At 42.6% G+C, this 26481-nt stretch overlaps 1 protein-coding gene across 3 annotated transcripts in view; it reads left to right on the top strand.

Moving 5' to 3' along the window:
• CTTNBP2 (cortactin binding protein 2) overlaps positions 1-26481 on the top strand; it is a 670870-nt gene that overhangs the window by 259210 nt on the left and 385179 nt on the right. For all 3 annotated transcript variants that reach the window (XM_069228906.1, XM_069228905.1, XM_069228907.1), the window contains 2 exons: positions 9133-9283; positions 14357-14611. In XM_069228906.1, the coding sequence (XP_069085007.1) occupies positions 9133-9283; positions 14357-14611 (406 nt within the window). The remainder of the gene's footprint in view (positions 1-9132; positions 9284-14356; positions 14612-26481) is intronic.

Raw genomic sequence — 26481 nt, forward strand, 5'->3', positions numbered from 1 at the left:
AGCATAGATGAGCAGTCAGGTCATACTCATACAGGTGTGGGAGAGAGAATGTTAGAAAGTCAGATACTGTTTCACACGTTAATAGTTAATTGCAGCATTGTGTAGTCAGGACTTAATTAAGTAAAAGATAACTTTTTTCAGAGGTAAATATATAGTTCATTTGTATCTAAGATGAAAAAAAGACATAGTGTGAGCTCTTTCTGGGACCAAACGACAACTCCAGATGTTCTCACAACATCTTCACACTAGAGATTACATTTCTGCTAACATTTGCCCGATGGCCATCGTTATTCGACAAAGTGTGGTTTGAGTCAGCTCTGTGATCTTCAGGAATGTTTGAGGGGGCAAAACGTCTGAAAGGTGGGCAAGTAATATAGATGTGGGCACCCTCAATAAAATCTGATCCTGGTCTAACCATGTAAACCATTCTGGTAACAGGGTCATAACAACTGGCTTCTCCCTTTAAAACTGCTAGGTGGCAAATTAAAAGGTGCTATTCCTAAAAAGATACATTGCAAGACTAACCACCCACACAACGAAATCACAGCGAAGTGTCTAGTGTTCTCTAAGTGTTACTGATGGTGAGTTATTGGGTACATGATGTCTTAAATTCATGTGATGAATAAATGTTTAGGACATAATCTGCTGGCAATGCTTTTTGATGTGAGCTAGGGCATTCACTAGTCCAACGAAAGCCGACTGGAAATCAAAAGCTCCTGCAAGAAGGTAATTCCCAAAGCACCCAAATTCAGGTGACCTCCTGCAGCCATCAGGAGTGTACCCGATCCTAGGAGTTTCAACTCTGACTTCCTGTTAAAACTTCTGTGTTTAGACAAGGAGGGATACAGTCGACCCACAGCCAAAGGTGTGGGGTAGTACCGGCTCACCTTTCTTGATGTCAAAAAGCAGTTTGCAGGTCCTTGACTAAATGATGCTCTTCTTGATTGTTTTGCCTTCTAGGCATCTGAGCTGCATCAACTTTGACTCTCGGACAGGCTGTCTACTGATTTCTCCACAGGTAGACCTGCTGTCAGCTGACCTTGTGTGTTTTGTCTTACCAGTTTTCCTAGCCATACTGTTCTACGTGTTATGAGTAATGGTCTTCGTCATGCATCTTCCAGATGGCCAGATCACATGGAATTGATTCGGTTAGTTTCATTCAGGGCAGTGGAAACCAACACTAGATAGACATATGGGCTTGATACTATCACCCACCTACAAGGTCCTATATGTTTTGAGGTGCTCCACAGGAGGTAAGTACACAGGTGTTAATGTTCGAGATAACTACATCCAGCTTACAGCAACAAGATGACCATTTTTTTGCATCATCTACACCTAGTCAGTTTGGACCCCATCACTCAGTAGTCTGTTGATGAACCACACATCCAACACATGCAACATACATGTTTCACATATCTTAGACATGATGAAGTCAAGGGGACCTCATCCTGCAGACTGTTTGGACCGCTACTGGAAAGCTGGTAGGCAGTTTCTCCATCACATGTACAAGGGTCAGTGCCCCTGCCTAGAATATCGCTCCCACCACCACCATGCACCATATAACTTTCATTGAGAATGTAGTCACGCACACTTAGAATGTAGGTGCCTTTGGGTATCCCATTGACATCAGTGCAGAGCCAAAAATGTCAGGTAACGCATGCATTCAGAGTTGTTCAGAATATGTGCAAGGGGAACACTGCTCCAGTTTTGCAAGTCATGTAGGTACTTGCACCCAAACAATGGCTAATGCAGTATGTTTTGTCAGCAATATTTTATTACATTTTGTCAAGACCAATATCAAATTAAAATATAGTGGTTGGGTACTTTTACAATTTTAAAACACGTCATTAAGATGGAGAAAACTAGATAGAAAATCAGTTGACTCCCAACACACTATGGAATTTTTTTACAAGATACATTTGAACGTCTCAACAAGAAAAATGAATAGACTGTCCTCAGGGAATATTAACAATAAATCAAAAGATTTTTGCAAGAATAATTACACATAGCCCAGTTTTTTTCTCTTTTCTGTCTCAATATATTTACCACTGTTGATTACACTTTAATTTGTATTTATTTATTTTCATTTCAACCAGATTATCACCCCTTAAATACCATTACACCCACTACTGTGCCTGCTCACCTACTTTAACAAGCTAGATATATATATCTTTCTTACTTTGTATTCACTCCCTATTTTCCTTAATGCTCTTATGCTGTTTTCACGAGATACCAACATCTACTTTCTCTGCCTCCTATCTCCTATAAGAAAGGAACCATCTGGATGGTCACTGATACTCAGTACACTGTCACTCCGACATGACATCATAAGATCTATTGTGTGTTCAGAAGGGTTTATTATTATCCTGCTGATCCCAGTTCTCCTAACACATATACTTTTTATACTTCAACCTTCCTATTTCAGTCATTCATACTATCCTGGCATACTTCTTTACTTATTTAATTTTCCCTTCTAATACCTACATTTCTTCCTTGCTCCAGCTATTCCATTCATATTGTCACCATTTTCTGTTGAGTCACTCACTGCTCAACAGATTCTTTAGCACACTGGCCATAAATGCTTAAACTCAACCCACACCACCTTCTAGCATCCACAGACTGTTATTTTCCGAGACCACACTGATTAACCAACTGCCTTTCCTTCACCATACTAATAAAGTCCTTACTGACAACACTTATTTTACCAACCCTTGCCCAACTAATTTCAGTTGCAACATTGTATGTTGGTTGTCTTCATACTATTATTTTAATGTTCAGTGATGTGCTCTGCTTCATTTTCTCCACTGACACAGTTTAATTAGTGATCTACAGCTTTTGCCTTCCTTTTTCCTTGTGTTCCTTATGGATTGTTGGTCAGACATGTAAAAGTGAATATGTTGAACAATGGCAGCTAGTTTACCATGAAATCCTTTCTATTTGCAATGTTTTCGGACAGATGACAAATTTATAATAAATGGACCATCGTAAAAATGTTCCTCACCACGAACTTGTGGTAAAGAGAGGGGAACGTTCTAATAAACATGTTGACAGCCTTTTTCATTTCACACAACAGCAAGGACTGAGCCCTTGCGACTACACAGCTTTATGACGAAATAATATGTTGGTACTGATATAAAGACTTGTCTACTAGATGTCCTGGAACATGGAATAAAACTATGCACAGAACTGAAGCAGGAGAGATTTGTATTGAAAGCGAACAATCTGTTTGACATAATCACTAAAGCTAAACTTCAACGCTTTAATTACCTTACTTAGAGTTTCATCCAACCAGCCACTACAAAACAGGTTACAAAAGAACAACTTGGGCATTCACATAAAGAGATAGATGTAGCAAAAAAAGGGGGTATTTATCATGGACATTCTGTCACATGATCTCCTTCCAACAAACACATTATTTGATAGAGATGCTGCAATCAAACCAGTGAAGCACAAACTTGTACAACAACTAAAAAAAAAAACACTTTCACCTGAAGAATTTATATTCGAAAAGGTATCCTCATTGAAAACTGCTGTTGCTGTGTGCTATATGTCACAATTGCGAAAGGTCAAGATTTCATCCATGCAAAACGTCGGAGAGGTCGTTCAGACTGGTCTACAGATCTCAAAGTCAGTGTGCACCTTGCAAGAACTGCACATTGTCTTTGACAGTTATCTTGAACTATCTGACAAAGAATGTGAGAGAATCAGATGAGTGTCTACAAGTAGAACAATTGACCTTGCCTGCATCAAAAATTCGACACCTATACCTGTGTAACTTGATAAATTCTGGTCATCAACATCGAACAAGATGAGGTTGGAGATGTTAATTCCTTAAAACATTGCTGATGCTTCACTGAACACTGAATTTCCAATTATTGTAAGTAGAATGAGTGTCAATGTGGAGTTGGTTCCTACAGAGAGATAGTCAAACGTTACAGGCCATATTGTTCGAGGACTTACAGCAAATTGGAGGAAGCTAACCTGTGTGTTGTGCCACATTTTGAGTGGGCAGTTCGAAATGGTTTCAATCGAGTCATTGTACTGTCAAATGACATAGATGTAATTATTGTGCTTCCTAAATTTGTTGCAATGTTCATAAGTCAAGGATTGTCAGTAATTAATATGTTACGGAACAGGCGAGAAAAGACACTTTATCCCGCTGCATATTCTGTACAAGAAACCTGATCCAGAGATGCCCAGTGTTCTTATTAAGGCACAGAGTCTTACGGATGATAACAATACGAACAAAATTTGAACAAAGCTTGGTGCTTTAACTGCTGAACCTGTGAAGTTTCTAAAAAGATTTGCTGGGACAGAAGAAGAATGTGACTTTAAAGACATAGAAAAATACCTTGTGCATGGGTGAAAAACAAGTTCTGACTGTCACACATTTGACAGTCTTCGGTACAGTGAGTTCAAAAGATCAGTTCTGCTGAGTGACCTTCCACTGCCGTCCTATTCTGTGCATGCACACATTAAAAGAGCATTCTACTTGATCAGAAGATGTGTAAATGTTTTTGATCATGCATATGTAGAGAAAGATCCATGTGTATTTGTTTGGGAAGCTATTGATGGGTTGCTAAAAACCTTTTAAATTTCTAAAGCCTCTAACCACATACACATACATGTACTTGCAAAACCTTTACTATAAAAAGATGTCCCTGTCGGTATGTTCTACATTCTGCAAATGTACCATAAGCAATTGCTGAAACAAATAAAGTGAACTATGACAATGTGTCTAGAACATGTTTTTTTTTCATATTCAGAGCATAAACAATGTTTGGTGTATACATAAATGTATTAAAAACCATTATTATTTGTTTAATTTCTATATGTCTCTTCTTTCTCTATCATAGCTGCCATTTTCGAAAATGGAGGAAGGGTTGCTCTGAGGAGTTATTTTCTGTCTCTAGAAGACTAGTTGGCCCCAAAACCTATGTTTTGACACCAAAAAAAAAAAAAGATAGCGGTCTCATGGTTCTTCAGATATTACATCATCACTGCAACGCATTCACCATTTTTAAAAATGTTGTCCAGAAAAATTCAGTCTAGATCAGCAATGTCTACCCAAGCTAAAATACTTTTCTAATGATCGAAAAACACAAATCAAAAAATGAAAATCTCTGGACAATTTTCTTTTACGGAGGTATCAAGTGGCCAGGACTGGAAAGGGTTGCAATCATTTGATTAAAATTCACACACAAGTACTATTTTGGCATTACATATTATCGAAGCAGCCCTGAAGACCACCCTTGGTTTTGAAAAAATGGCAGAGTGAATCTCCCTGCAGGAAAATTAATCATGAGCTAGACTGTGGAAACAGCTGCTGCTTTAACACAACGAATATATATGGAGAACACTGCGCCTGGAGATCTGTCAAAACACCATTATGTCAACCTTGAACACTTAACTGGCACTGACAGGGTAAATGTGATCTGTGATGTGTGCAGTGTCACATTTATTAAAACACCAGGAAGGGAAAGCAGAAGGTCAGGCCCTGGGGTGCTATTGAACAGAATTGATTTCGCCCACAGAACTTCACAGTGAGGAGGCATTATCCAAGCCAAGCCAGAGTTACTCCTTTTTGTACAGTATTTATCAAAACATTTTACTTAACTAAATTGTTCTTCACATGTATACTTGTCATGTGACATAGAAACGTTCATACGTCTTGCATTTCTTAGTAAGGGGTAAGTGCTCATGTGTGTCCGCATGGAAAAAAAAGGACATAAAAGCGGAACGTTTAAAATGATGCTGCTCTCCCTGTGGCTCAAGGAATGCTTGCTAATTTTAATTTCATAAACTTTTTTCAGTTTTAAATTGCCCAGAGCCTGCTACATATAGGAAGAAGGGTCCGTACTGTGGGTTCTCTAGGGCCTATCCATATCTTTCTAAAATAATGTATTTCGTCCTGTTGAATGGTTTATCTCCTCTCCAGTCCCAGCTTTTATTCCAAAACTACAGTATTCAAAACTAAATTATGCTGTATATCAATCTAGGCAAGGCTTCCAATTTCCTCAAGACTGCAACACAAAGGCAGAACAGAACTTCTAGTGTTTCTTGGTTTTTCAGCTACGACAGTGAATACTGTGTTGTTGATATATTCAGTGCTAGTTGCATCCTCTCTGGGGTTGCACTATAGAAGAACCACTAAATGCATATTTATTCTTCTGTGGCTGTTGCATATGTCCTCTACTGTCTTCCTTTGCATGTTAGTATACTGCTTATGTTTGTCTAAAACCAAGGAAAATAAATCTGTACCTTGTACTGAATACGGGAGGATGAAGCTGACTCCACATCGCCTTATATTGAAACTTTATTAGCCTTTCGTACCTTATGCACTCAACATTATTTTTTGCATAACCTTTACATGTTGTGAGAACTGATGCTTTCAACTCACTAACATGACTGCCAATGCGCCAGATGGTTAAATGAAACTGACGTTACATCATGCACCCTTTGACTGCCAATGACATCAGATTGTTGACAACTGTGTCCCAAACTCAGCCCCTATTAAGCCTCCTATATGCTGCAAAGGGACTAGTGTAGTGGGAAGGGCTATAAACTGTTCCAGGGGCAGTAAAGAACACTGCACGTGTAGCAGCTGCTACCCCTGGCTTCACATAGGTGACGTCATTATTTCTTGAGCTCTAGAATGGAAAGTCTGCTTGGGAAACCTTCCTACCATCCAAAAGTCGCTGTCTGTGTACAGTAGCAGGTGTGGTTCTCACACTGTGTAATTTACAAAGAGAGTATAACTTGACACAACCTGAAACCCACCTTTGTATTTAACTTTGTGATTCGGGTAGTCTGTATTCTTTTTTTTAACTCTCCACTTTCTCTTTCATAAACAAAAAGAGGAAGCTGTTTCATACCACTTTTTGTAATAGCAAGTAATATATATTTGACGTGGAGCCACTTACCAATCCACCCGTGAGGGAGCCAAGTCTGAGGCAGCACCAACCCTTCGAACAATGGAGTGGGGGACCGGGTGCCCTATGTCAACTTCAAGGGTTTGTGTCCCTAAAAAGTGGTACCACACAGAAAGGAGCCTAACTTATAACATATAGGTGATATCCCTGTACCTTTCCCCTAGAAACAATGTGATAAATATATGACCAATTGGAGTGGCAAATAGGCATTAGAACATTGGAATGTTGACAGGTCCATAGAAGACAATGGAGTAGATCTGGGTTTATAATGGATTAAATAAACCATCTGCTTCAACAATTCTGTTTGTCTTTGTTTCTCCCTTTTTATTTTAGAACATTCTACTCTCAGTGGGTGGAATGTTCTAATAGCCTTCAGCTCTTTTGCCTGTTGCTACAGCAGTTGTTAAAGGCCCTCTCCTTTGTTATAGGCCATTTCCTGCAGCTCAGGTCTCTAATTCGAGTTCAGGGCCCTTAACAACCAGTATAGCCCTCAGCAACGGGCTATACGGCTATAGTGAAGATCCCAGTCAAAGTGGGATGCTTTTCTAACAAGTTGTATAGATGAAAAATTGTTCTAAAGCCACAGAGCTTTGTGACATATTTCCTTTGAAGAGTAAAGGTCAGAGAGGGCAAAGGCCAGAATGAAGAAAGTGTCTCAAACTTCACATGGTTGAGTGAAAGCTGAAATGTAACCAAAGGAGCACTTGCCATCTATGCAGTGCACCTTGAGTCTGAACCAATTCTGGCATTGCCATGGAGCCAGAATATGGATCTGATAGTCCTGGTGGTCAGTCTTCAACATTTTGAGGCAACAGTGAATTGGAATACTGTAATAAACTGCTAATGACCATACCCAATACTAGGAAATTGCTTTGGACACTTGGGAGGTATTTTCTTAAGGTCATTATTAGAAACTAAAGGTTCCCATCAGTTAATTTATTTGGGGTTTTTTCTCCAGAAGATGTTCTCGGAGTTATGATTCTTAGCAGGTGGACTGGGGCAGGAGTACATTAACAGGAAACAATGGCAATTCTTTAACTTGGGATTTTGGGTCTAGGAATGAGATTACCAATGCTACAATAGCATTGAAGACACTGTGCTAGAGCACTCTCCTCATTGTTTCCTGCTTCAAGTCCTTAATAATGGTAACCATCTTTTGAGAGCAAGAAAGAACAGAGAAACTGATACTTTGCAGCATTTTGTGCCTGAGATTCACGTCCCAAATCATGGATTTGCTCCATTGAACAATGCAATGGAAATGTGCAAGACATCACTTGTTTCATTAAAACATGGTTTATAAAAACATTTGTTATAAAACATTTTTATTTGCATTTCGTATTTTTATACATCTATTCCCAAAATGCACCTGGATTCTCACAAAACGAAATATGCCCCTATTTTATTTCTTACCTATTAAATATGCATTCAGTGTGTTATATGAATATAGCTCCGATTAGCAACACTTTTTATTAAAAAATATGTTGTTTACCCCTTTATACAAGCTTGTATATTAAAAAGTCTTGCTGTCACTAGAGTACACATCGTTTACTAAAAGGAGCAGACCTAAGTATGTTCTTCAGTATCCTAAAATCTGTCACACCTGTATTGAGCTCTACTGAAAATAAATGTCCTGTTAAAGTGATTGCCTCTGGGGGATTACTAGATTGAGTGAATTAAAGACTGGCCTTGTGCCTTCCTTTCACCCATTTCTAAAACCGAATTCAGCATGCTGTTTCAAACCTTTTTGCAACAGTCAACACAGCATTTGCGTATGTTTTAGCCTATATCTAAGTTGAGCTGGTGATTGCCGGTGGGGCCCACTGGCACTCATTTTTGGGGACGGGCACTTACTTTCATTCATCGGACATTTCTCGAGAGCAAGAGGTTGAAAACATACAAAGGAGAAAGAAACAGAAAGGGAATAGCGTTAGAAACCGTCACAAAGGGAGAAGGTAGGAGCCTGCATTAGTAAGATAAAGAGGCGGGACTGCCTGGTATTCGAATAAGGGGACATGAGGTGGCTTTCAGATTGTGTAACCTTGGTAACTGGTGCATTGGTGCCAGCCGCCAACTTCAGAGCAGAGATTTGGCCACCCGCATTTATTCTTCTACAAATTAAACACTGGACAGACAGTATTTTAACACGAATGGGATTCAGTTGAACATGCTTTGATATTTTCTTTTAATATCCCTGATCTAGGTGTATGAAATTATTAATTGCATACAATTCAAACATTAACCATGCTGCTGAGAGAGGACAGACCCCCCTTTACCTGGCGTCTCAAAATGGAAACAATAAATGTATCAAACTGTTGCTGGGACTTGGAGCAGATCGGGGATTCATAACCAGTGTAAGTAAAACAATGAGATGTTTACTCATTTCTTCGAGGAATTGTGGTAGAGTCCTCCGTGTGCATGCAGTCTGCACCCAATATTGATGAGTGACAGGAAGTGGTTGACAGGAGATATATAACAGCATGTGAATTGGCTTACGTTCTACTTAAAGGTCTTCTGCGAACGCTTGCCCTGTAAATATATGGCTGCAAACCTACTGAATGATCCAGTCAGATGCTCTGGTGCAGATTTTTACACCATTATCAGGCAAGGGTTGAGTGAGAGGATTAGTTTGTGACGTGTCAGAGTGTTAGTTGCAACTTAAAAGTGTTATTTAGTAAAGAAAGTCGTCAAAGCAAAGAATGAGATCAGCATAAATGTCATGGCCAGCTTTGGAAGTAAATCCTGCTCCATGCGCACAAATAACCTGTGCTAACAGTGACGTAAGTCTGGTCACTCGTATGTATCATTCAAACAACAACAGAGGATGAACGTGCTAAGTTAGCATATGACACCTAATGTTATCATTATGTAATCAAATTGTATAACACCATACTGATTTTAGTAAGTCTTTATCAGGATCATTAATGAAGATAATCATACAAAACATTTCACGGCTTGTTGCTTCCAATAAAAGCACGTGCACAGTGACTCCAGTGAACAAAGAACCGCAAAACAAACCCATAAAGAAAAAAAATGCTATGTTTCTTTTAACAAACAATATTGCGTTTTAGAGTTAGTCCATTAGCCCTGTGAGGACTGTACATTGTTCACCTGTGTTTATTATCTGTGTTGATAACGTTTCTACCTAGAAGGATAGCCAGGTCTCATCAGGACAAACAGATGGGGAGGAGCCATATAAAAATGAATTAATATATATGGAGATCAGCAAGGAAATGAGATAGATGGTCTCAAAAGCAAAATCAATGGCATAGCCAATAGGTCTCGCCTTTTGTCCATTTTACGCGTTTAGACATGCAGCATATTCCCCAAAACACAGCAGCTATTGTTTTTAGGTGTGTTGGCAGCGTCCCTTGCTTTAGGCATCTATTGGACAACTTCTAACTCACACTGCTACTGAAACTGCAGATTAAGCTTAACATTTTCTACTGATGTAGAAAACACCTACACCATGAACGACGCTGGTAGACATGAGACACAATACATGGATACTGGGTGGTGTCAGGGAGGTTAGACACCCATGTAAGTAGCAAGGGAAGGCACTGATATAGAAGCCAAGTGCTGTAACTAAACACATCGGAGACCTCAGATAAAGAACCGTAGAAGAGCAGTAGAGTCTCAAAAGAGTGCAGCAATAAAATCAAGGTAGGTTGTGATTGGTTGGAGGATTCCATATGCGATTCCAGGGAACTACACACTCCAGAAATGCTAGTTAGTTACAAGAAGGATGAAAATAGGACCGAGATAGCAAGAAGCACAAGTAAGGGAAAAAAAATGTTAGAGGAAGCGTACATAGATGACAGATAGATGGCAAATAGGCAACAGCAAAAACAGACAGACGACAGCAGAGAGACGGGCAACAGCAGGCACACAAAACAGCAGGCACACAAAACAGCAGACAGACAACAGCAGACAGACTGCAGCAGAGAGGCGACAGCAGACAGACAATAGTGGACACAAGACAGCAGACAGACAACAGATGGGCAGTAGCAGACAGACAATAGCAGACAGGTGACAAGAGACAGATGACAGCAGAAAGGCGATGACAGCAAACAAGCAGCAAACAGATGACAGGAGGCAGACAAACAGCAGGCAGATGACAGCAGATGGACAGCAGACAGACGATGACAAACAACAGCAGACAGATGATGGCAGACAAACAGCAGATGGCAGCAGACAGATGGCAGCAGGCAGACAACAGTAGACAGACAACAGACAGAAGACAGAAGTCAGATGACAGCAGACATAGAGATAACAGGAGACAGACAGCAGCAGACAGACAGCAGAGATACAGCAGACAGCAGAAAGGAGATAGCAGGCAATTGCATACAGATGAAAGCAGACAGATAGAAGACAGATGACAGCAGACATAGAGATGATGGACAACAGACAGTTGACAGCAGACAGGCAACAGCAGACAGACGGATACACGGCAGCAGACATGCAGCAGACAGCACACAGATGCATAGATAAACAGATAAATAACAGATAGATAACAGACAACAGATTAGATAGATTGCAGATAGATGACGGATAGATAGATAACAGACAGATAACAGTCTAGATGGACAGATGATGGATAGATAGGTAAAATAGAGATAGATAATACACAAATAGCTAGATAACATACAGATATGGGATCTTACAGAAAACTATACTATTGCCTTGTATGTTTTTCTGTTTTCACATATCAAAAGGAAATGACCCGTACTTTAAATTTTGCTGTTAGATATATAGTGATCAAAGTAAAAATTCTCAAAAACAAGGACATGTGAACCGCTTGATTGCTGTTCAACTATAAAGATAGCAGTTGCCTGTTTAGAAAGGATTTCAACTAATTTGTGTCCTGTGAGTAACAGCAGAAAGGAAAGTGATGTCCCCTGTGAAAAACAAGTTGGGTGGTGTAATGCTTTCCTAAAATGCTGTGTGATCAAGTCCCAAAGATGGTATAAGAAGCATTTTTTTTTTTTAGACAAATGTTCACTTTGAAATTCAGCAATAGAGCCACCTAATGCCAACTCAGCTGCACACCACTGCCATCCTGGAATTCATGTGTACTAAATAGGTTTAAGTCCCGGGATCAGCTCAACAATGATCCTGGGCACATCAATTAAACTCACCTGTGTCTACTATATGAATGTAGCCTTGTGTAATGGAACTGGTGATCACGTAAAGCGTTCCAAAAGCCCTAGGGCATAGTTTGTGCTAAAAGTGGTTTGATGGAGGCTTTAAAGCTAGGCACAGGGTGCAGCAAAGCAGATGAGGAATGGGGGTGGAGACTGGTATGCGAAGGAAGGGGTGTTGTGGCTAAAGCTACAACTTTGGAACTAGGGACTCAGGTTCCAGTCCTGGCCTCTGCTAGATATCCAGGGTACATAAATTAATCTGCTGTGCCTTAAAACAAAATCTGACCTTGTGCACTGGAACTGGTGGCCAGGTAAAGCACTCCAGTGTCCCTGGACCGAGTTTGCACTACATCAAAGTACAAAAACAATAGAGCAATCCCTTATGGAAAACAAATAAGCTCTGTTCAAAATCGCTCAGTACCTCAACCGCGATTGTAAATAGACATCCACCATTTGTAGTTATTTGAATAATGTTTGTCTGTAAACCACTAAATCAGTAATGCGGCCAACTGTAATATACAGCCCCCTACCATGTGGGCTCTGAAAGCATATAATTAAACAAAGATTGTTTACACATGCTACCTTCTAGTTGGAAAATGATAATGCAGTCAGCTGAGTGCAAAAACAACAACATTCAGAAAACATGAGCCGAGACAAAAAAAAGTAGTTTTCTGAAACTAACATAATTAAAGTAGAGGGGCAACTACATGTATTAGGGCCATTGTCCATGAGAGGGAACCAAACACCAAAAGGAGGGACAAATACAACCAATGCCTCACTGAAAAAACGAGGATTCCCAAACGGCACACCAAAGAACAAATGGAAAACAATGGGCATGCTCGAAGCCCATAGAGTAGAAACAGTATGTCTAAAAGAGTCAGCGCATGCACTGCCTAGCCGAGATCTAAAAGTATGGCAGGGAAATCAATAGTGCCTTGCACCCGGAATTTAAAAAAACATTGTGGTTTCTATAAAATTCCCCAAATGAAATTGGACTGCTGCTTGAAATATAGAGGTGAATTATCAGAAGGCTGCTATAGTGATAGAGCATCCTAGTGTGACAAGGATTTTGCTGCTTACTCAGGGGCATGGAGTAAGCCCCTAGATATAGAAGAATAGTGGAAGGGTGCACATCATGTGTACTTTGCCCCAAAAATGCAATTGTACATACCTATGTTGTGATAATCTGCAATATAAGTGAACATTTATAAGTGAAAAGTTATAAGTGGATGGCTACATATTCTATCGACAAGGGCCTGTGCAGAAAAATGGACAATAGTATATATATTTCCATCTGCTGAGACTGATTTGCAAGGAGATTGGCTTATAGTGTCTTACTTTAAAGATACATATATATTTACTTTTCTTCTGTACTTCAGAGCAATGATCTGTGTGCTTGGAATCTGATGCCTACAGTAACATATACATCACATGCATGTGCATATTGATGAACAAGACAGGGCACGAGTAGTTGTAATGCAATCAATATCCTCAGCATTGCTCGGTCAATGTGCCGTGAACATCTTAATTATATGAACTACATTTAATAGACAAATTATTTTAATTAATCCCAAAAGGGGTTATTTTCTTCTTTTTAATTCCGTTCTCTTTAAAGTAAAAAAAAAAACATCTTGGCTTGAATTTAAGTTGTAAAGTTTAAATATGAGCTATGGTGAATATTAACCCATTAGTTATTCATTTTGCCTCACTGTCGCCAGAGGAATTGCTGTCTTGTTTTTCAATATCTCCCAAAATGATTTGTTTGTGTTGTCTGTTTATAAAAAGGCTGATATTCAGCTTATAGTCAAGTAGGAAAAAGGTATTTGAGTGTTTGAAGTTTTAAGCTTTCGCAAGAGCATTGTATGTTCTTAGTACATCAACGAGGACTAACGCCCAAGAGTATATATATTCCACAAAAAGAAAAGAAGGCCCTCTTCTAAGTTTTGATGCATAACAGCAGCTTTCTCTAGTGTGTGGTGCTTATCAAAGTTATAAGGGGTTACCAGAGGAAAGATTTGCAGATAGCAAGTGGGCCATTTTTTGTGTCTAAATTATGATTAATGGTTCTTGTGTATGTGAAGTGATATGAAATTTAGTAAGTTGGGCAGGCCGCCGCAATGCAGGCTTAATGCATTCAGTTGCATGTGCATAAATGCACAGTGTTATACTGTTCCACTGCACCAGTTCATTTCATCTATTCATAACATATCACTGATCAACACTCATTTAAAAAAAATGACTGTGTTGTTCACAAAAAAAGAATAATGTGCTTTTCCTTTGCAGGGTGGGCGAACCCCAATTCATGCTGCAGTGGATTCTGGTAACCCTGAGAACCTCAACCTGCTCTTGTACTATGATGTAGCTGGCGGAGGAAGCATTAATAATGATGCTGAACCTGATTTAGGTTTCTGTGATTCAGACTACAGAGAAGACTTCTCTGGTAGCAAAGCAAAGCCTGTTGTTTCTGCAAGCCTCATCAACCATGCTGACAATGAGGGCTGGACTCCTGCCCATATAGCAGCATCAAAAGGATTCAAGGTTTGTTTACCTAACAACATCATGTCATATGCTGGTTCAATTTAATGTAACTATTCTTGCTAAAGAAGCTTATGTTATTATTGAAGTACATCAGTAGAGCAGGTACAGGCAAAATGGACACATTTGCCACCAGACACCATGCAGCTTCTTCCATAGTTGATAGGGTCACATTTGGTGTTTTGAGAGGTAATATGGCTCTGCTATGATGCTGAAACATGGAACGACTGTCCAATAATGTTTTGACTTAGAACCGGGCTACTGCATCATATAACAATTAATGTTAAAGATATTTACTTATGTGCATGTAAAATAATGCACAAACCTCACAGATGTAACATTTATAAATTGACACTCAGGCTGGTTTTAAATATAATTTATTGCATTAAATAGTGCATCACAAAATTAAAAATTGATTTGAGACGTTTGCTATAACACCATGTTGGTTTTCCACTTTGCTCTCTGTTTAATGTTTCTAAATACATCATAAAGCACAGAGGAGAGGTTGTACAATCCCCCAAGTATGTGAAGTCGACTTAAACAATGGTATATAAGAATCCTAAACCATGTGTATGTGCAAAGTGATGTGCATTCAACAGCACACATTTATACATTTTTAAATGTGTTAGCACAAGAATGGGATCTGTATAAAGTTCATGTATTCAAGAAGTCTACAACTGAATGTTGTTGTTGAACATGAATATGTAATGCATGTTTTCAAATAACAGTGAAAGTGAAAATTCCGGAATTGTGGATAGTCTGCCATTGTAGCATATGTATTGAGAAATGTAAAGTATTATCAGTCGGCACAAATTAAGTTTAGATCTGATGTGACCCACATAGCCATATAAAAGCAGAAAAGCAAACATTAACAAATTAAGACGCTGTGAGAAAGTGTCTTTTTGCGTGGTCACCCCCATTTATTTTGTGGACTGGCACATCTGTCTTTTTTTTAAAAAAACTCAGAACACTGAAGCACTGCTGTACAGTCCCCAGTGTGTTGTCTAAACCCTAGAACATGGTAAAATTGGCTAATCCCTAGGAGGCATATTTAGCATTCTAGTAAAGCCAGAGTTCATTGTGTAAGAAAATAGACCAGTGTCATAGAAAGCTAAATGTCACCTGTCAACTTAAGCACCAATTGTGCCATTCATGAGGCGGACAAAAAAACATGGCTTCAGACCTACATGTGTGGCCTGGCTCTTGCAGCTATTAAACCTGCAGGCAGACCTGTCAAAAAACATTTTGACAGCAGGGGAATTCTACTTTTAAATATGAACTAAGTACCTCCTTAGTAGGCCTAGTATCCCACAAGGTGGGGCGCCTGGTATTTAAATGAATCCTATGTTTGTATGTTCCTACAGTCATAATCCCCAAAGCTATTTCAATGTTAGTGTTGTTGCTGGTTCAATAAAGACACATTTAAATTACACAAAATATATGAATTTTGTATATTGGTTTTAGAATACACAACAGAGACAACCAAAGCACTGTTTTTAATATTTATTATAATCGAATTCAATGGTGAAGTTGGTTTCTTGATAAATATACAGGAAAAGTAACTTTTAATAAGTTAAACCTTCCCCAGCTGAAGCTCCTGTAGGCTAATTAGCATTGCCTGCAACTGGTTTGTCAGTGCTGCTTTGATGAGGTGTGAAATAGTACCTTTTTTTTTTTGAGCCGAGCCATTAGCTTTGGTCTGGTGTGATACCTTGGAGGCAAGTGGGGTGGAGAGGACAGCTTAACGCAAGCAGGGCAGATTAGGAACATCAAGGAGCTTCATTAACGTGGCCATAGGGAAGACCTGTTCTTTTGTAGTTTAACGATAAGGGGAAGTCTGGAGGAAAAGGGGTCTTTTGATTCCACATACTTTACACTTGTGGCCTTAGTTAAGCTGGAAATGCTGGACTAAAAAAGTCTACTTAAGTGGAAATGTGATCAAAAAGTGCTGCTTGTGACCTGTTCAATATTTGTAGTTAATAAGATAAATTGTTACACCTTGCCAATAGTCACATTATCGAAACTGAACACGGATGTTTGGGATTAGTTACTGTCTACAACCTAATTTAATTCAAAGCAGAAATTGATATTTGATCTGGTTAATGAAAATTGGATAAAGGCTCCTCCCTTGAGCCATCCTTGTGCACCCAAATTCAGGTTCTAGGCCTTGGCAACGCATGGAATCCCTTCAAAGCAGCAATTGCCACAAGAAAATTAACCCCTTAATACAATGTTCCCATCAATATATTCTTTAGTGAGTCACTATACCTTCATCACATCTTCTATTATTTAATTAGTTAGAGTTTTTATGAAGTTCTCCACACTGGATAAGTGCTTTCTCTGGACCCGCAGGGGAATGGGCTTGCAATAAACCACCAGTGTAGCAGATCAAAGTGACTTGTATGACATCAAGTGATTGTCCATGGTCCTGGGACATGATGTATGCTTCTTTGCTGAGGCCCAGTTGTGGAGTGCTATTTGCCATATTATGTCAGATGAAAATGCCATAAAAATAACAACTATGTCAGAAGAAAATATATGAAAAATAGCAAAGCTGAAGAAAAAATGATCTTGGGCACCTGAATGATTATGATTAAGGATGAATATGTGACAATGGTCAGAAACTTTGGGCCTCATTACGAACACAGCGGGAATTCCCGCCGTGTTCGGGCTGGCGGTCTTTCCATCGACCGCCAGCCTCTTGAAAAACCCGCCGGCCGTATAATGAACTCCCCACCAGGCCAGCCGGACAGTGTCTCCACCCGCCGGCCTGGCGGGGAACACGGCCACAACATTGAGGACGGCTCCTCGGGCAGTGACAAGCACGACGGGTGCCTGCACCGGGGCCCCTGCACTGCCCATGCAAATTGCATGGGCAGTGCAGGGGCCCCCAGGGGTGCACCGGGGCACCCCCTCGGCCAGCCTTTTCCTGGCCGGATATCCCGCCAGGAAAAGGCTGGCGGCATCTGAAACATTATCCGCAGGGTAGCGCAGCTACCCTGGCGGCCTGACGGCGGGAGCATGGCAGTGGGTGACGCCTGCCGCTGATAGCCGTCACCCTGTTCTTTATATGGGGGTTCGGCCCGCCATGCCGTGTTCGTAATTGACCGCCTTTGTATGGACTTTGGTGCCTAGTTCAGATATCAACAAATTGAGTGGTGAATGGGAAATATGGTTTTCTAGGCCTTTTCTGAACCAAACGCTTGAGAAGGTCTGGAGAGCTAGAACCATGGGCATGGGAAGTTCTTCCACAAAATATTTTGAGTTTATATGTAGGGAACCAATAGATTAGTGGAAGCTGAGTACAAGCACCTGGCAAGCTGGTATGGGTAAAGGACTCTTCATGTGTGATTGAACATTATTATGGACAGAACTGAGGAATAAGCACAGAGTTAAAATTGTGATCTCTGCTCTATCAGGAGCTTTTGGAGTGCTGTGAGGATTGGTCTAAAAGAGTAATTACGTTTTGAGTTGAGCTGCTTAGTGTTTGACTCTTTGTAGATTTAAGAGGGAAGCCAGTTTAGAGGGTTACGCACAAATCCAGGTGGGATGCAACTGCAGAATGAATTAAAGTAATTCATTGGAGGATAAGTGGAACTGTATGAGTGGGACTAAAGATGATAATGAAACATGTTTTGTATTATAGCTTTCACATAGTGAGTGAAGGAGAGACCAAAGTTGAACAAGACCACCTGGGGTGCCAACTTTGATAGCTGTGTCGGCAGAGCACCTATTCAGTTTGGCCAGGCAAGAAAGAAATAAGATCAGAATGATCTGGCTGTTGAGACAAAAGTAGTTTTGTGACACGTAGGGCTGGACTTGTTGTGAATCTGATTTTTCTTCCACTTTTAGTTGGGTAAGTGTTTCATCCACCTACATTGTGTAGCCTACATTATTACCACTAAGTTTATGGCATAAGGCACCATGTAGATGCTGAACAGGCTCTGTGAGATGGCAGAATATTCAAAAACTCCACAAGAGATTCTGGTTTTATTTGAACTGAATTTCTCAGTTTTGCTTAGTAAAACCAGTTGCCAAAGAAATATCACAAGAAAGATATTGCTGTTCTGTTTATTATATCATAGTCAGTCAATCCATCAGTATTTTTGTGAATAATGGTATCAGAATTTGCAGATGAGTTCAATAGTAAAAAAGCTCAGACTTTACCATGGTCTCTTGCATTTAGGAGTTATTCTATGGTGTTAAGGAGAGTGGTTTTGGGGGTCAGGAACACTCCCAGCAGGCAATGCTTGACCAAGGCGTCCAACTTTACACATGAAGCTTCCTTTAGAGCCTGCAGCACCCCCTCCCAGTATTTCTGCAGCCTACCACACTTCCACCTCATTTAGAAATGAAGCAGTATGCAATCCACATCTGAGACATGCAAACAACCTCACCACACACTCATTTTATGTAACCTTTGTGGTGTTTAGTAGGTTCAATATAAATAATAAAACTGGATAGACTTGAAACGTGCATTACTAGGTACTTCCCTGATCTCGCCCTCCGTAAGTGGCACAAGCAAGTCACCCGTTCATCTTTCCCAGGCCACCGCCATGTCGGTCTTGTGGTCTCTGTTCAGGGCTTTGTAGATACAGGGCCCCTACTGAAGCCAGAATCCAGCAGCAACCGCAGTGTCTGTAATTCCATTAGCTCTGCAGAAAAATCTGCATTGTCCTCGCAAGCCGTGAAGGACAACTTAGCAAATTGCAATAACTGGCCCGGCTGTAGTTGAAACAGATCTTGTGCTTCCCCCATTGTGAGGAAAGTGCCAATCAGGTATAGGTCTTCAGCCATGGATCAGCCCCCTCAAACCACTGCACCATATCCATCACAGTTTGTATATCTTTGGAAAGGCTGTAGCTATTTCAGGGGGAGCAACCTGGCCTAAAGCCCCTACGCAACACAGTGTGATTGCCTGGTTCCACCACTTGCCGGACAATAAACGGGCAGATCTGCAGGACTCTCGAAAGTACCTTGGGAGGTCTGTACCATCTAACCACCCCACCAGTAAGTTATTTTCCCCATTCAGGCCGGTAATTCACCAATGCACCGCGTATTGGAATTACCGCACAAAATAATACATTGGCAAGTTTCTAAGGCCCAGTCCCTTGAGCTCCATGTCCAACTTCGGTATCTCCAGTTATACTCTCTTTCCAGCCCACAGCAGGGACACCAGGAGAATATTCAATTTGGAGAATATGGATCTCGGGACACTGCATAAGGAGTTCTGCAGGATGTAGAGGCATTGAGCCAGCAACACCATTTTATTTTAGGCCTCCATCATGAACAGAGACAGTTGGTTCCCGAAGCGAATAGATTCCTTTAGGTTCCCAAGCACCCTATGCATATTAAGCTGGTAGTGGGCCTCTGAAGTATGAGCCACCTGTATTCTCAGATAACAGAACTGATCCCGCTCCCACTGAAGCTCAGTCATAGGGAGACCGGCAGGGTCCATATGCACCAACCCTGCCCAAGGAAAAAGCATTTTTATTTTTTTGCTTGTTGACCTGTAAGCCCGATACCCCACCAAATTCAGCCATGATCTTCATCAGCACTCTCACTGACCTCTCTGGGCGGGTGACAGATCAATGTTTCATCCACATACACCAAGACAACATTGGTGTTACCACTTACCCCTAGACCCCACTCAGCCTGCTCTCGGCATAGTCTAATTGTAAAGGCTCCATCGCCAAGGCAAGGAGGAGAAGCGAGAAGGGGCCCTGTCTCAGTTGTCTCTCAAATGGCATTCACTCAGATACTACATTTCTGGTTCAGACACGCACAACAGGCTGGGTGCAGAATAGTTGCACCCAGGACAGAAAGACCGCCTCAGTCCCTTCCTCTTCAGCACCTCCCAGAGATATTCCCAGTTGAGTATGTCGAACACTTTGATATCTAATGCTACCAGTGCAGCCTCCAGGTCTGTGTATGCCACAGAGTGTAGGACATGAGACAGTCTCTGGAAGTTTATGTGTGTGCCCCTGCCAGCCATAAAACCACAATGATCCTCTTGCACCACTCCCCACAATCTAGACTCCAGAACCTTCTCCAGGACCTTATATTCAACCCCTGTTATAGACAGATGCCTGTAGAAACCAGTGTCTGTTGGGTTCCTACCTGGCTTAGGGAGCACGACAATCTTAGCCTTCCTCATTGACCTAGGCAGCACCCCTCACTGCCTTGACTCCTGGAGAGTCTCCCATAGGTAGGGAAGCAATACTTCAGAAAATACTTGCTAATATTCCATCGGGAGGTCATCTGGGCCTGGTTCCCTGCTTAATGCCATATCCTGAACTGCGTCCTTCAGTTCTTCCACCCAGAGCTCTTTCTCCAGTCCTCTCCCCTGCACTGCTGTAATACAGGGAAAGCAACAACCCATCTAGGAAACATCCAGCATCCACCAGCCGGTCCTAGGCCACCTCACTGTATACCGTCGGCAGATGATCCCGCAAAAGAGAGTTAATGCATGTCTGGGTCCCCGCCACGGTTCCATCCCTGCATCTCAGCTATAGAATCAATGGGGGTGGGCATTCCCTCTTAAACAGCCATGCAAGTAGTCACCCCGACTTACCCCACTCCCTGTGCAACCTCTGATGTTATTCACACCAGAACAGGCAATCCAGCCTGTTCCAGCTCTCCCCTACCTTCCTCTGGGTCATTAAGAATGCTTCCTGCCTCTCTCCCCAGCATGTCTCCCATTGGAGGTCCTCCAATGACAGCTACTTCCCAGTCAATTCAAGCTTGAGGTGGTGCTATGTACCTCTGGTCCTGCATGCACTGTCCTCGTGTCGTCACTTTCAGGGCATGCCATTCCATCCTTCTCTAAGCCATTGTAGACCAATTGGTCTGAAAGTAGCCTACCATCACTTCCCAGAGTTCCTCACGGAATTGAAAGTCCCCATCATCTCCAGACGTGGACACCACAAGAGCTACCACAGCCTAGTTCCATCCATGCCCTTCTCCAGGATTAGTGGTGCATGGTCTGAGAGGAATCTGCCCCAGAATACATACATCCAGCACCACAGCAGATTGCTCCTCCAACACCAGAAACCTGTCAAGGTTGCTATACACTTCATGCACCGGTGCATAGCACATGAACTTCCTGACCCGCAGATGTACCTCACGGCAAGTATCCACACTGTGCATTCACTCTATTATGGCACTCAGCATGGTCGACATATACCTCCCTTTATGTGGGGTAGCGGAGGGTGCCTATTCCACCACTTCTACAGAACAAAAATAAAATCTCCAGTCGATAGGAGGGGGATCCCGATATAAGGGAGCAGCTCGCACTCTATCTCAAGATAGAATCCTCCATCATCGACATTTGGTGCATATTCATTCATCAGGCACACCTCCGTACCATCCAACAGACCATACATTAAGAGGCACCTCTCTTCAGCATCCACTTTGAATCAATGAGCCTTGAAGGGGACCTGCGGGGCAACCCAGATCAAAACCCCCAGGCATAGAGTATGTGGTGGAGTGCAGTTGTCTTCTCCGCTTCCTTTTCACTTTCTGTATCTCATCCATCAAATGTCTCTGCAGTATAGTGATATGTATGCCCTGCCATCAGAGGTACATCTGTATCCTATATTATTTAGCTTATAAGTTAAGCCCACGGACCTTCCATGTCACACATCTAAAACATGCATCCATAATGCCTCAGTCTATCTGCTACTGCCCCCCACCCTTGACCACCCCAGCCCCCCAACTACCACCTTAACAACTACCATACGGCTGCTGCACACCAAATTGTAGCATAAAACCCCATCCCACCCTCTGGGTGAACCCAGAACAACTCATACCCCCCAAACGTCTCAGCCCCTCTATTCCCACCCCATTAACAAATTCTGCCTCCTATGTGTCATAAGTTCATAACTTAGTTCTGGAATGTTCCCAAGCTCACACTCAGTTCACTGTCCTGGTAATTATCAGGGGGGAGCCTTGCTCAGTGCCAGCCACAAAGCAGCTGTCCCAGAGCAGAAATCCATGCTTGCCAGCAGACTCAACACACACCCACATGACCTACACACTCAACCACATACACACAGTGCCATGACACTCATTCAGCCCTGCCGCACACACTCAGCACTTGACTCTCAAAACTGCTGAGGGAGCAACCCATCTAGTCAACTTAGCACGTGCTGCTGAGCCACACACATCATCATATTTCTCCCTGAATATACTAGCCAGAATGCCAATCTGCACACAAGTCTCCCAGTGAACCTCCAGGCTCCATGTCCCCCACAGACACTTCATGAAGCCACCCAAGCAGCAAATGTCAACTCTGCTTTCAATTGCTTCCACCAGCGCTCTCGCCTCCTGTCTCGCTGACCGCTGTTGCTTCAGATCAAAAGTACCATCCTGACCGACCACCACCGGGGTGGAGGATTAGGAGGCTCCGTCACCCCGCAGCCAGTCTCTTGAGCCTGGGGGACCGGCGCTGGGATATGACCATCAACTCGTGTTTCCAGCATATCCCACACTATCTCAGGTGTAGTGAAGAAATGCATGCAGTCATCATTAAGTATTTTTTATCTTCGCCGGGCAGAGTAGCATGTAACACACTCCCATTGCTTTCAGCTTTTGCTTCACTCCCCCAAAAGTCAGTCTCATTTGCTGTACCTATTTCATGTAATCTGGAGAATGCAGATCACATGATTTTCGAATGCAGAATCCCCAGCCTATAGGACGTCTGCAAGGTGCATCCCTGTCTCTGTATGATTGTGTGTGTGGTGCCCCGCAGGTGGCCTCAGTGACAAGTGGCAATGTGTCCTCTCTGTCACAAAAAGTGATGACAGCTTAGCAGACGGGATCGTCAATGTAACCCAGTGCTCAAGGAAAAGTTCATGGGTCAGTCACCCAGCACCTTCTGGAAAGAAAGCAAACCAGAGGTACCAGCACCTGGATTGCCCCTCCGCGTCCTCTGCCCTGTCCTCCAGCCTGGCTGTCCTGGCCAAGAGGTCTGTCAGTTTTGTCCACAACTCCTCCTGAAGCTTTGTCACATCTTACTCAATGGCCAGTGACCTCTCCACAACCTTACAGAGTTCCACCCATACCAGGATGACATCCTTTGATATAGCATGTATTTTAGCTTGAACAGTTGCGCTGGATGTCTCAATAGCTGTTAATATCAGAACAACGGCAGTGGAGCCCCCTCTGCACCTATTTCCGGGGCCATGAGTTGGTTCGTCTTGGTCTGTTGGGCCCTGCACTCTGATCTATCTTTCCCCATCATCTCCTCTCCAGCCAGAAGGGAGGGGGCAGCCGGATCTCAACCATGTGAACTCCACATGGCATGTCCGGAATCCACCCCTGCCAGTCCCTCATGCTTGCTCCCAGTGGCGTTCCAGAACTCACCAGCTTATTCCCATGGAACAGGCAGTTTACACTCTTAGCTAGCCCTCTGACCCCCAGCAGGGGGGAGAGCCGAGTCTAGGTCATATCAGCCATCAGGCAGCACCAGGACGTAAGGCACCACCAATCATTTCTCTGGCGATCTCTAACCTCCATGGAGTGCTCACAGCACTGGGGTTCCCAACATCCAGCTCATTGGAGGGGCTGTCTCTCAGCTGACCCCAGTCACGTTCACCACAACCAGTGCCCAGGAGGGGGCTGCCCCTCCTCCCCCAGCAGGATTTTCACCACCAGGCTTCTTCAAAGTACTTTATCCCCAGTGCACACCCAGTCAATTGCCTGCAGGGGCATCAGGATTCTCTCCTGGCCCATGTTCAGCTCCCTGCCGGTCGTACCCCATCAGGGTGGGGGGTGGTGATGGTTTCAGGCCATTCTGCCTCTCAACAAGCCGGCAACAAGGGTCTGCTCAGGGGCCTGCTTCATCCCTCAGGCACTGCAGTATCCACTGCGGGACCAGTACGGCACAGCACCCAATTCTTGGTGGCCACCGTACTCTGACAGGATGCAAGGCGCACCCCACAAAAAGCACCGCAGACCCAGCTGTGAGGCCAGCAAATCAGAGCTCTCTGTTAACTGTGGCCTCATGATTCCCACAAAGCACCAGCCAGAGAACAGGGGATGCAGGATTCATAGTCGTGAACCTCACAGCAGTTCAGCAGCAGGGTCCCCACAGGCATCAACCACTCCCCCAGGCACCACTGTTTCTGTTGCAGGGTCAATAAATTGTGGCTCCTGGCCCACGGAGACCACCGGACATCATCACGTCATAGGCCACACCCATGGTTTCGCCTCCCACCACCAGTCCTTGCCTGGTATCACAGCCGTTCAGTCTAATTTCTGGACTTCCAGGAGCCACTGCCAGTACCCCTCACTGTACCACTGCACTCTCTACAGCACTCCAGGCAACCTGCCCTGTCTCCTCAGTGGAAAGTCAAGGTCCGGGGGGCAACCCTGCTCATCTTGGGCCCATCAGGTGGTGTCACGGCACCAGGCTTCTTCAGGCTGTGGCAAGGCTGCAGATGTCCCCCGCAGGCGGGGGACCTTCACGTCTCCCAGCTGCCCAGCAAGTCGTCCGACAGGGTCCCCGCTGCAGTGGTGATCTATTTTGTTGCTTCCGAAACAGCTATATTTTAGGATGCTGCAGGATTTCAACAGGCCAGGACGGGAGCTCTGAAAGCTATGTCCTGGTGACCATCTTGCCAGACTAACCCCCTGTAGCGGGCACTATACTGTACATATGGATCCCAGATAAGATGCAAATTATTGAGTAATCAAGGAGGTGATAGAAGGATCTTGTCTGATTAATAATCTAAATCTGCCAAAAGCATGAAATAGTCTACGTTAACGGTCTTCTATGTCATTTGGTAAAACAGATACACAGCAGTTTTTGCAATATATGATGCACTTTGAGAAAATACATGAATATACTTGCATTTAGCACATTAAGTTTTCTGATAGATGTATATTTGACATATATCTGTTCATAGGGAGCATAATGCCCAGCGCTTTACGCAATGTACATCACACTTTAAGAATATCCATGAATATACTTAAATGAAGCACTTGCACTTTTTTTTTTAACAGATGCAGTGAACTTGACATATTTCTGTAAATTCAGGAAAAGAAAGATAGAGAGAAGCATATGGTAGTCTCCAGTCCTGGTACAACTAGCACTTGCACTTTACACAAGGTGACTTAGAGCACTTTATGAAATATCTATTGCACTTTGTGGACATACCTTGAACGATGGCACATGTACTTTTAGGGAATATGGATGCACAATATTGCATAATAGAACTGAGTGGAAGGAGCAAGTACACCTTACAAATGTTTTAATGTTTTCAGACTTAGCATTTGACTTCCCAAGAGTGATATACTGCATTTGAAAGAAAAAAACATTTGTGTAACAGAGGCATATATGGCTTGATGCACCTTATGAAAATGCTCAAAGGAATTAAATGTGCCCTCTCCCCTTTTTAGGTCGAGCGTAAGCATTCAACGTGTTATATAGTTTTAAGTATACTTATACTGTGGTTCAAAGGTATTTCATTTGTTGGTTGCAGTGTCCTTCGAAAATCCTGGCTTGCTAGTGGTCAGTTCTGCCTCTTTATCCTGCCTTTTTCACTTTGGGAGCAGCACCAACTGCTGTTTAATTACGCTATATCCTGTTTATCTCTTCTGTAGGGGACTTTTTTTTTTTTTTTTTAGTATTTGCCTGTTCGTCTTACCCTGTGGGTGTGTGTCCAGTCCCTCCTCACCACTAGCTCCCTCTGCGAACATAAAACCAACAGCAGAGGGGGGCTTTTTCAGGGCCAGGTCGCCCTCACTCTCTCTTTATCTTGTTTTTTTTTTTACTTTGGGAGGCGTGTTTGTGTTTTAGTTACTTTGGGAACCATGTTCAGAAAAGAAAGGCGCTTGGTAGCTTGTTATATTTGCCAAGGACAGCGCTT

This window comes from Pleurodeles waltl, chromosome 4_1 (genome assembly GCF_031143425.1).
Source record: "Pleurodeles waltl isolate 20211129_DDA chromosome 4_1, aPleWal1.hap1.20221129, whole genome shotgun sequence".
Lineage (NCBI taxonomy): Eukaryota > Metazoa > Chordata > Amphibia > Caudata > Salamandridae > Pleurodeles > Pleurodeles waltl.